The sequence below is a fragment of the Netta rufina genome, assembly GCF_964035555.1.
Source record: "Netta rufina genome assembly, chromosome: 1".
In the NCBI taxonomy this organism is placed as follows: domain Eukaryota; kingdom Metazoa; phylum Chordata; class Aves; order Anseriformes; family Anatidae; genus Netta; species Netta rufina.
The window spans coordinates 86,673,062-86,685,551 of record NC_140123.1 but is presented as its reverse complement, the minus strand read 5'-3'; the positions used below and the strand labels follow the sequence as shown (position 1 = coordinate 86,685,551).

The following is a 12,490-nucleotide window of genomic DNA, read 5'->3' as shown; positions in this document are numbered from 1 at the left end:
GCTAATTTATGGCAGATGCAAGATTGGATCAAACCATAATTGTGATAGAAGAGTTTGGAACAAGCTACTCTCTTATCAGTGGTATGGATGTTGCCTATATTTTGTCATTGCTGGAAACAAATTCCTGGCTCATATCCACATGAATGAATGAAGCAGCTACTCACAGTGAGGACCAATATTATATTTATAACGTTCATATCTCTTTTCTGAGTTACTGTGGATATATGGTAAAATGAAGCCGGTGATAGAGTAATCCTCCCAGCTTTTATTTTTAAGGGCTCTCTGCTACTATTGAATCAATAGATACTGGAGCAGTTATCTGCATTTTTTAAACTCTGGATGGAGGCTCTTCTGGAGGACAGTAGAAAAAAGTCATAAAAAGTCATTGTCTAGAGTGTGTGTCCGTGGTCCCATAATCCACACAGAAATAAGATGTATCATTGTGAATTATCATATAATAAGTTGCATTTATCATGCACACCTGATTGCTTTTTCTGTGTAGTTGTCATAGTCTATTATCAAGGAATCTCTGGTATTCCTGACTTTTGATTTTACCCTTAATGCAATTTTTAAGCTATTCTTGCAAATTGAAAGGTGTGGGGTTTTTTTTGTTTGTTTGTTTGTTTGTTTGTTTTTAATTATTATTAATTTATTTTTATTTTGTAGTGCAGAATTGTATTCATTCTCTACTGTCCTGTCAAAAAGCATTTATGCAAAAAGCTGTTCAGGTAATGCCAAGTAATATTCTAGCCTCTACTGGTGACAGATATAAAAGAACTTTGTAGGTTTAGAGTACTTATGGCAAAGCTTAAGGCAAATTCTATAAATGCTCTCCCAAGGCATCAGAATATAAAACTGTGCAATTTGAGTGTGTGCGTGCGTGCATGAATGTGTCAGTTTAATGCATATTGTACCCTACCCCTGTCCTACTGACCCCCGGTCTTGTTAGATTCAAGGTAATTAAACGTCTTTCTTAATAGGCATCCTGACTGGTTTGTTATTCAAGCTATATATCTAATTGTGACTAGGACATAAGAATACTGAAAGCACCCCTGAGTGGCATTGGTATACTGGACTGCTTTCTGTGTAATCAGGGAGCAACTAAAAAAAAAAAAGTCTTCATTTTAAGAGTTTAGAGATGCCAGTGTATAATTAACATGCTTCATTCTACTTTGCAGTCCCTAGAGCAAGGAAGAAAGAGGGGTAGAAACATCATTTTCAAGTCTAAATGTCTCTTAGGGTTATCTGAGGACTGCTGTAATTCACACTCCAGACTTTCACTTACGTTTTGTTTAAAAGTAGCAGTTTAGCCATTACTGTGTGCCCACACTAAAGTTTACGATTCCCTGAGGTCTCCTAAGACTTTTTTTTTTTTTTTTTTTTTTAGAATAGGTGGAAGAATGTGTGCTGCATTTGATATTCCAGATTGCATGGATTTTACTGATATGTTTTTAAATGCACAGTTCACCTCCCCATTTGAAAACGGGTGTCTTGGGTTCATGGTAAATAAAAAAAATATATATTAAAATTCTACTGTATGTTAAAGAGGAAGTCATCCTGTTCCCTAAGGCCTAGGGAACCCCAAGGTTCCCTATGTTCATCAGGGAGCAGTGCAGTCCAGCTGCTTGCTGGGGGCTAGGAACCAAGGGTCACCCTAGGTTCCTAGGGAGCCTGTTCTGCCACCCCCAGCTGAAGAGCAGGGAAGGATGGGGTCTGCCCATGGAGTGGGGTCAGGATCAGGCCTGGTGAGAGGAACCAGAGTCAGACATAGCCCCAGCTGGGTGGGCAAGGCCATGGGAATTGGAAGGGGCTGAGTTTGATTGGGGACATCAGTCAGAGTCTGGCAGTTGTGCTGTTGGCCCTCAGCAACGGCAGCCAAACTTCTAGGAGGAAAGATGCTCTCAGGACCCTGACACCATGAAGCTCTTTTGCAGCCCAAAAGGGGTGTAGTCAATTCTTCCCTCTCTCCTATTTGTGAAAGTTTATTGCTGTTTCTACATGTGTTGTTTTGTTTTGCTTTCGTTTGTTTGTTTGTTTTTAATTCAGGTGGTCCATCAGATGGGAAAAAAAAAAAAAAGGGGGGGAAATTTAAATTAATCTATGCTTTACAAATTTAATGTATTTTTATCTTCTGTTCTAGAAAAAAATAGAAGACTTGAATGCTGACTGGAAAGCAATAAACCACTTAATTCAACAACTAAAGGAAAAGCCAGCATTAGGAGTGCCTGGCCTTTTCTCTCCAGGTGTCTGTAAGTGCTTCAATATGTACATCTTTTCAGATTAGTTACAAATCACACAGTTAAAGTGAAAATGGGTTGAGACAGTCTTAATTCTTCATGCATCCATACAAATTTCAGCTTCAGCTTGTAAATGGGAGGTATGTTGTTATGGCATTCAACTTGTTTTACATTATTTCTATTTCATGTAATGTGTAGCAGAAGACAAATTATGTTATAGATTTGATGAAATGATCGCAGCATGCTTTTCAAATTACTACAGTTTCAAAGTCTTGTGTCATTATTCTATGAAGAGATGATGACTTTCTACATGTATTCATGGAGAAAATACTATGGAAGGAGAAGGTTTAAATTGAAATATAATAATGGGACAGGCCAAATGTGTGTGAATTTGTTGCAGAACAAAATTCTTAAAATACATTTTATATTTGTGAGGCCAATGAAGTTGCACTGTTTCAAGACAAAGCATGAACATTCATAGAAGCTGTATTATAACATGGTAGAAGTAACTCTGGAGTTAAACATTATGTCTGTGATATAATTTGTGGGTGTCTTGAGTTCATGAGTACAAAAGAGACCTTTTATCCATTTCATTTAAATCGTTTGATAAAATTTTTATTATATTTTTTCTAATATTATTTTTTACCTGCTGGTTCTTTGCAAGAGCTACAAACTCACTTTTATCTCCATGATACATTGATTTTTTCCCTTCTGCCTTGCTTTGAAATATATTAATTAGGTATGGATCAAAAATAAATATATAATGGAGGCATTGGGCTAAAGTCTGAGTTTCTAAAGTCTCTAAGATTCTTTACTTGATATTAAACTATCTCAGTTGCTTGGCTGAAGAGTGCTTTTCACCTATACAAGTTGCAAAGGGGATCTGCTCAGATTTGGGAGAAATGTTTTCTCCTATTAGGTTGCCTGTAATACAGGCTGTGATGCAATTGCAGGAGTCACCTGGGATTTGATTACTTGTAGGATGTTTATCCCTCTTGCTTTTAACATGTTATAACGCGTAGTATGCAAGAAAAAGCTGATACTGGAGAATTTTGTACCTTCTACTAGATATTCTAGGATAGCAAAGCAGGAAATGTGTTTCGCAGGGGAGTAAATAATTACACCACCTAGAAAGAATCCAGAATATCCACTGAGACAGTCCAACTTCTGTCAGAATTGTGTATCTTATTTCAAACAAAACAGATGTCTTGCTGATGGCCTATTCAATGTTATCAAATAGGAGCTATCATTTACATTTAGCTGTTTAGAACTGCCATGGTTCCAGTGGTGATCTTTTAGATTTTCTAAAAAGGGCTAAATACTACTAGTATTTATTTATTTGTTTATTTTCTAACTGATAATACAGCAGCATCCTTGCTTTACAAGACTTTGTTCTAAGGGATGCTGTGGAAATTTGTTTAATGACATGGGAGAACTGAAAGAGATGTGTAATCAATTCTTGTTGTGCTGGGTCACTAAACTTGCTGTGTCAGTTTTGCATGTCAGCAGGTTATGTCAGCTTCCGGGGAGAGGGAGTGCTTGTGAATTTGCTGTTTCAAAGGAAATGGTAATAACTGAACAACGGAGAGAACACAGAATAGTAGCACAACACTTAATATAGTAGTTTCTATATTAACTAATCTTTAGCTGATGAATTGCAAAATTACTCATTTACCTTAATTCTAGATGTAGGCTTTGACTACTGATGTTTCTGAGACTCAGCAGATGGAATTATACATGCAGAAAATGAAATCACTGGTGTTCTGTAAAGGATTAGGCAGGAAGTAAGATTGATTTCCTTTCTAGTGCCAACAACACTAAAAATTTGAACCTGTGCTTGTCACACTAATTCATAATTTTTCTTTATTTGGGTCAGTTTACTGCAATAGCATCATTATATATGTATCATCATAAAACTGTACAGTTCAGAAGGGACCTGTGAAGACATCTTTTCCTCTTGTTCAAAGCAGGGTCAATTAGAACAGGTTGCTCAGGGTCATGTCCAGTCAGGTTTTGAAGACAGGTTTTCTCCTCCTCAGGAAGTTATAGAGAGCAATGAGGTCACTTTTTAGCCTTTTTTTCTCCAGACTAGGGAACCCAAGTGACCTTAGTCTCTCCTCACAGGGCATGCCTTCCTGTTACCAGCTTTGTTGCTATCCTCTGGACACTTTCAAGTATGTTAACATCCTTTTAATAATATGAAGTACGGAGCTGCGCACAATATTCAGAGTATTCAGGAACATCACCTCTTTTGACCAGCTAGCTATGTTGTGCTTAATGCTAGGGCACACTGCTGGCTTATGTTGGTCAAGGGAGGTGATTCTCCCTCTCTGCTCTGCTGTTGTGAGACCCTACCTGGAGCATTGTATTCAGCTCTGGGGCCTGGAGCCAGAGAACATGTACATGGAGAACATTGACATATTAGAACAAGTCCAGAGAAGGCCACCAAGATGATCAATGGGCTGGAGCACCTCTTATGTGCTGAGAGAATTGGGGTTGTTCAACCTGGAGAAGAGAAGATTCCTTGGTGACCTTATAGTGACCTTCCAGTACCTGAAGGGGGCCTACAGAAAAGCAGGAGAGGGACTCCTTGCCAGGGGGTGTAGTGATAGGACAAGGAGAAATGGATTTAAAATAAAAGAGGGTAGGTTTATGTTAGATATAAGGCAGAAATTATTTACTCTGAGGGTGGTGAGGCACTCACACAGGTTGGCCAGAGAAGCTGTGGATGCCCCATCCCTGTAAGTGTTCAAGGCCAGGTTGGATTGGCCTTTGAACAACCTGTCCTACTGGAAGGTGTCCCTACTCATGGCAGGAGGGTTGGAACTAGATTGTCTTTAAGATTATTTAGATCCCAATCCAAGCCACTCTGTGATTCTACTGTCAGTCTGCATCCCCGAATCCCTTTCTGCTGAGCTGCTCTCCAACCACTCATCTCCCAGTCTGTACCTGTATCTGGCATTACCCCGTCCCAGGTGCAGAACCTGGCATTTTCCTTTGTTGAATGAATAATGTGATCAATGTGAACTGCCTGAAACACCACAGGTGGGGATATTCACCTTCTGTCTGCAGTTAAAACAGTGAGAAGCCTGAACGTTAGCACTAGTCTTTGGAAAGAGGCCTCCCTGCCACCCTTTCTCTCCAAACTCATGACTCATAGAGTTATTGTTTTCCTTGCACTATGATGTCAGGAAAAATATTCTCAAAGAAGTAAAATTGAAGCCTCCCCATATCCATATGCTTTCATTTGAGGTCATTTTAAAAGAATGATGCATAAAATGATTTTGGAAGGACTTTGTGAAGCAATGGAGTTATCTCCTGTTGATAATTACTTGTTTCCTGGTTCTATAGAGACTTCTGTGGCCATCAGAATTTAATAATGTTGATATCTGTTCTTCTGAGACCAGGGAATGAAGATGTAATTGGCTAACCTCTAATACCCCGTCAGGTGTCATTTTGTCTAGTCTGGCTACAAGAACTCAGCCAGAGGGTCTTACTAAATATACCATCTGGTGGATATAATAGAGGGAAAGGACCCTTTGTTAATTATTTCTAGGTCTGTGTGTTTGAGCTTGTTTGGCAGAATAAGTACTAAAAATATTCTTGATATTCCACCAGGCCAGTGTGCCCTTGGGCATAATGAACAAGAACTACTCTTCCAGCTAGGAAAATGTACTTAGCTGAGAGGTACATTCAAAACCTTAGCAAAAATTGACTTCCAAGACAGGATGATTCAGGAAGGAAATCACAGTTACTATCTGTACTTGACATTACAACATGAAATTGTGTCAACATCTCTATCCATATAACTGATGAGTTGCTTAGCTAGCAGTTTGAAAACATTTTAAGTGGAGAGAAATGCAATTTTAGAATGTGCGTTTATAGGACAAATTTTAACACTATCTTTAGCATTCATACAAATTATTTTGTACTGAACTGCTACTTTGGTAGTTATTTAAAAAGTTATGTAAAGTTATATAGGGCTTTGTAAAACCATGTGGCATGGGAGACATTCCTAACTTTGTTCTTGAGGAAGACATTTTTCAATCAAGTAAGGTGTTAGGGGGAAATTATGGCCACTTTTGTCTAGAGTTATACTTGAAAATACAGTTTCTTAAAAGGATATGTTTTTATTCTAAGTTATGCTTTACTTGAAGATAAGGAAACCTCAAAAATGATAGAATTTAAACATTTGAAAATACTTGGTCAGCTGATTTTACGTTACATATACAGTTAATATAACTGAGAGTGCTACTTTATATTGTTATTCTTGCATTTATTTGATGTCCTTGTATATAGTTGGTTTCACTTTTTCCCTGAATTTTTTGTCAAGTTTTTGTCTTGCATGAAATGCCTAATAAATTGAAACAGGAAAGATATGACTGAAATTAAGAAAAAAGTAGAGTGATAGTGTCAATTACAACATTCAAATTATTTAAAAATTAAGTGGAATTCAAGTTATTTGCTTCTTAAAGCTTTACAAGCCAGCAGTCCTTAATGATTTAGAGAATTACTTTCAGAAGGTCCGTTTTAAAAATTGTTTTCACTTTACAGGTTATAGAGGTTAGAGAGGCATATGGCAGAAATACATTATGTGTTGATAATTATTGTATATTCAATACACAAAAAATGAAGAAAGTTTCAGCAGCACTCATTCCACTAGCTTTAGGTGTCCTTCTAATGTGTGTGATCAAATGCGTTTTGTGTGTTCCATATAATTTGCTTTGGGGGTATGAGTTGGAGGCTGCAGGCATAGAGCCAAAAACCACAGAGGAGAAGGTTTTTCAGGATTTAGAATGAGTTAGGAAGAATGAAGAGGAGTGTTGTATCAAGCTGAGTCTGTTGAAAGAAAGTTGAGCCATGTTTCTGTTTTCAAGAGGCAAAGACAAAAAAGAAAAGGAAAAAAAAAAAATGACAACAACCAGCTTTGGGCAAAAATGCACAATAAAAGCTATTTTCTTTTCAGTAGGATTTTATAGCTAATGTGCTCTGAAGCCTTTGTTGTTGTATACATTGAACACAGTGTTTGAGTGAACAGGTATGTTCTAGTTCAGAGCTGTGTTTCCCAGAATTTTCAAATGGTAGATTTAAAAACCTTGTGTGTTTCATTATGTGCACCTGAAAAGATAACAATATGTGTATTTAGAGGGTAAATTAAAAACAAATGTACATCAGATGTTAGAGACTCTGTATTGTTTATAGCAGCTGGCATAGCATAATCGAGACCAAGCAACCCAAAATAATTCCTTGGGGAAGACTGAGCAGTCTAGGAACGTGTGCATCTACAGTGTTTTCAGTACTAATGCAAACATGTGGGTATTTTAAAAATACATTACACATAGTATTCACCATTTAAAAGAACTATGCTATCAGCTATTAAAATGGTTGTGTGGGGGCCATAGTAGATAATGAATATTGCCGAACCATACTCCATAGAGCTGAAGAGCTAAGAATCCACAGCTTGCATCTGTTTTGACAAGATCTACACTGAGTTTAGAAAGCAGTGCTACTGACAATAGTCCATTTTAGTTAACATTTGTTTTAGGACAATACTAAATGAGATCACTAGCATGGGGGTTGTAACAGAGAGAAATCCAATGATGACCATGTCCAGAATTGTGTAGCTTGATATATTTGTGTGTGCAGAATCTAAAGGCATGTCTGCTTTTAATATCAGTTATAATTCAGATTAACTCTATGAAATGTTTTACTGAAGCAAAATATAGGAAAGAAAGTGAACAGGGAGCGATGCGGTAAAGTGTCATAGAGAATATCTTGAGTTCTTGAATTGGTGGTGAGCAATAAGAGTAGGCACTTACTTATATCAGTTGGCCTAACAATGATTGATCATTTCAGTGTAAAGTGGGATAGTAAAGGAACGAATCACTGTCTTTACCTTTTCTTTTGGTTGCTCTGTATGGTTGGAGGAAAGAGTAAATAATAATTTATATAAGCCATTTTAGGTTGTTTGATTTTTGGTCATTTAACTCTACAGGCTTCTGTAGTAAAGAGGTTCATAGATACCAACCTGAGTTGGCCCTGTTATGTGTTCATCACCATATATCACTTCCCCATTGTGTTCAAGAAAGAAGTTGTCCGATCATTCCATCTGATTTTCATTAAGAAGCTTTTGCACTTCTAACACATGTGCCACATCAAACAAATAGCAATATGGCACAAAACTGAATCTCTTACCATTTGATTGGAGATTTTTCAAGGTCAGGACCCAGTTTCACAAGCAGTTCCATTTTTCAATACAGCTGACAACAGACACAAGCTGAAGACAAACTTGTCTAATAAAGCTTTCAGATTCAATTTTCTTTCTGCATATAGCTTCAGGAATCTCTGGAGGTCATTCACAGCATGTACTGCAACACCAACAGGGAGAAGTAATGAAAAGAGTCTAGATAAAAAGCTGACACTATGCCTTCAGAGCTGCGTGAATGAAAACATAATAAGCAAGTTTATAAACACAAATCTCTATGATTCTCTGAATTTCTATCTTGATCTTTATAGCATGTCTTGATGTGAGGATTTGTTCCTGGATTATCTGACAGGTGGAAAAATACATACCAAATATTACTTAAACCACAAAAGAATGATTTAAAACAAAAGAGAGAAGGTTACTACGTTATATTTAACATTCTGTTTCAGGGGTCTCACTACACATAGACACTTTGAAAGTGTCTATGATAAACAGATTTGACAGTATAGTTTACAAAGGGAATGTGAACCTTTATTTTGATTTCTTCGGGGCTCCATTGATTAAATAAAACTCTGTGGGTTACTACCTGGAATTTTTATTATGCATACACCTATGATGAAATGTAAATCAGAATGTAGAAATAGAAATTGGCTGATTCAGTGTTATTAAAGGCAATATGGAATCTAGATCTTTTTTTTTCTTTTCTGTAACAAGTTGTTGAAAGTGTAGCTGTCAAGATTTGTGACATAAGTAAGAGTAATGCTATCATCAGTCTTTCAAAGGACATTCACCTACACCCTTTTTGATATATGGTCTTGTATTTTCTTCTGAGGAGCAGGGTTCACAGCTTGTTTTCTTTCATTTAATTTCTTGATCAATAGCGAGTAGAAGCAGGATGTACAGGAATCATTTTGATTAAACTTCATGAAATGTGGATGATACCATCTTGCAGAATTCATCAACATATTATTGATAACCTATACCATATGAGAGCACAGAACTAAGTTATAGATATGGCATTTTTGTTTGTTTACATGTCTCATGTAACATAACTCAGAAAATATTATGTATAATGTTTATTTTTCTCCAGAACACTCTACAGAATACAAGAGGTAGTAAATTTTTTAAAAGTGGCATCAACAGTTTTGCATCATTTTATAGCACAGATAGGTAGAATAAGAATTTGAACTGGTTAATCCCAGAAGATACAGAAAAGTGGTTTCTCAGCTCATTAGAGTTCCTAGCAAAGAAGTATTAAATAGTGGTTTATGCTTTTTTGTTGTTGTTGTTTGTTTGTTTGTTTGCTTTTAAATCAGTCTAACTCTTTCTAGCTTTAGATCACTTTTTTTGTTGTTGTTTTTCATGCTTTAAGCTCATTCTGCCTTTTTTTTTTTTTTTTTTCTTTTCTGTTACAGTTGCCTAAATTACTGTGATACCTGACTATCTAGATGGCATGGGCTTGCAAATAGCAGTAATCTCTCCTTTCTGTTTCCTTTTATATAGCGATTAGGCCTATTGGCATTTGCACTATGTGAAAATCTTTTTTATTCACTTCAGTAATAGAAAGTGATAGGTTATTCTGCACACAGTTCTTTTGACTTCTGTGTACTTCTTTGTTGGCTTGTCTTTTTAAAGGAGGAAAGCAAGCTAGCTTTTCCTTCTTAAAGGTGTTCATTGCCATGCTGGTCATATCCTACTGAGAAGTGCAGTGGCACTGACTTCCTTCCTAATGTTTCTCCAGTGACTGGCACTGCTGCAGAGTTAAATCTGCTCTACAGAGAAACAGCCAACCAAAGAATATGAGAAAGTGCGTTCACAGATCATGAGCAGACTGGAGGCCTGATGGAATGAGGAACAAAGCTTATAATTGTTTTTAACCTTTCTGCTCTACTCAGAGGATATGAGATGATAAAAGAAAGTAAGACTTATTTCTTAAACTGTGGAAAGCTAAGATGAGGGAAAAGATGGATAATCTTCTCTACTATTCCAGTCATAAAATTCTTTAGTCCTGTTGTTTATAAGAAACTTGTCACTGAAACAGACTGCTTTCTTCATTTGTGTCAGCATGGACTAGCAGGAAACATAGTGATGGAGATACGCACATTGAGATTTGAAGTACTGGTATTTCCTTCAAGAGTAGATTAGTGGTCAGAGGGCACATAAGTTCCCAAAGACATTTTTTCCTATGGTCAAATTAGAATAGCTGGAAAAGCAGTAGTCTAGTTTGACCTGAATAAGTATTACATGTATTTTCATGAACTAGTAGTACAAGGCAAGATATTTTAACGTTTCTGATGAAGAAATAACAGAAGGTGCTTGCAGTGATTTAAGGAGTTGTTTTGTCAAAAACAAAGTAGAACTGAAGATGTTGCGTTCTCTAGCTTTTAGTGGTTTTGAATTGTGCGGAATTTTTCTCTTTAAGAATGAGTACACCTGGAAATTTTTGCATGAATACTGTAACGTTCAGGTATTTGCTAATAAGGCTAACTCTTCAGCACTGATTATTTCAAAGCTTCTTCAGACTGATTTTCATAGGACTATAGAAATTGGAGCTGCTGGCACTATGTATTTTTCCCCTGTATCAAAGAACTAGCTGCTGAAGTTCAGTTACATGACAATAATGGTATACTGGAAATGTAAATTGTTGTCATACAGATTGACGTCCAATTGAAAGCTGCAAACTGAATCAAGGAACTTGTTATTTTTACTGACAAAAGGAATAATGAGAGTTGCCTGCATCATTTGTGACAGATGTTGTCACAACATTTTTTATAAGGCAAGTATGTGACAGTATTTGAAGGAACACCACTACTCCTGTAGTACAAAGTGTTCATTTTCATGAAAATCTTCCATAACGACTGCAATCACTGCTTACTTAAAAGACTCCTGTCTTGTGAGGGGAAAAAAAGAAAAAAAGGTTTTGTAGAGTTTTTGTAGAGGTAGAGATAATGCTGCACTAAAAAAGAAAAAGGCTGTTTAAAAAAAAAAAAAGTTTGACTCCTTGACTCTTTGAACTGGAACTCTTCAGACTGCCTAGAAATGATGGTGTGTCTTGCTGTATATTGAGAAAGCTAATTAGGGATGCAGAAATCAATTACCGAAAATATTCAGTGAATAAAAGAAAAAAAAAAAAAAGAAATTTTGTTTCACTATTAAAATATTAATTTAAGTATAGTCAGAAATAAGCAGTTATAGTAAGTAACTGACATTTATAATTAATAAGGGCACTATTTGTATCAATTCCATCTGCTGCTTCAGACAAAACAGGCTGCAACATTTTCTTCAACCCTTCCTTTAATTAAAAAAAAATTAAGAACCAACCAGGTAATTTTATCCTTAAAAACTAAACGTATACCTAGTCCTTATATGGCAAATATCAGCTCCATTGACTGAACTTTTGAATAGCAGATGATTACTGTTTTACAAATATGTTAGTTTTAGTTTTTAGTATCATAAATTTCTTTGAGAATCCAAATGTTACTACAGTACAGAGTTTGTACTTATGGGAAACAGAGTTTTTTCTGTTTCCCATAAGATTGACTCCCTTGTGCACTGACTTCCTAAGGTTTCCTTTCAAAGGTCTCATGAAAAAGGTTGAAATGTTAATTTCTATATAAAAGGGATATCTGTATTTCATCATTACTTAAGAAAAAAAAAAAGTGCCATCCTGAAGCATGAATATTAATATGCATTGAATGCTTTTGAATTTTTCTTCCTTATCAGACGTAAAATTCTTTATCTAAGATTAATATATTATGAATGAATGAATGTATAAAGCAGCTTAGTCAAAAGTTTGAAGAAAGTGAATGAAGAAAATGAATACTTTTATCCAAAATTCTTGTATTCCATTTGGTGTTTCAACTGATAAGTATATAAATCATTTAAGAGAATGTATGAGTTTATCTTGTTTTATACAAACCAAACCATTATATGCAATCTGAGGTTCTGTAGCCTCTCTGGCTAGATGTGAAATCTTCACAAGGAAGAATTCACCAAATGACAAACTAAAACTAGCAAAAGAGGATTTGAGTCACATCCATAAAGACAG

General features: G+C 36.1%; 1 protein-coding gene across 10 annotated transcripts in view; it reads left to right on the top strand.

Moving 5' to 3' along the window:
• The window catches only part of DMD (dystrophin), a 1,234,381-nt gene that overhangs the window by 869,956 nt on the left and 351,935 nt on the right, over positions 1-12,490 (top strand). For all 10 annotated transcript variants that reach the window (XM_084305928.1, XM_084305932.1, XM_084305933.1 and 7 more), the window contains one exon: positions 2,141-2,249. In XM_084305928.1, coding sequence (XP_084162054.1) covers positions 2,141-2,249 — 109 coding nt within the window. The remainder of the gene's footprint in view (positions 1-2,140; positions 2,250-12,490) is intronic.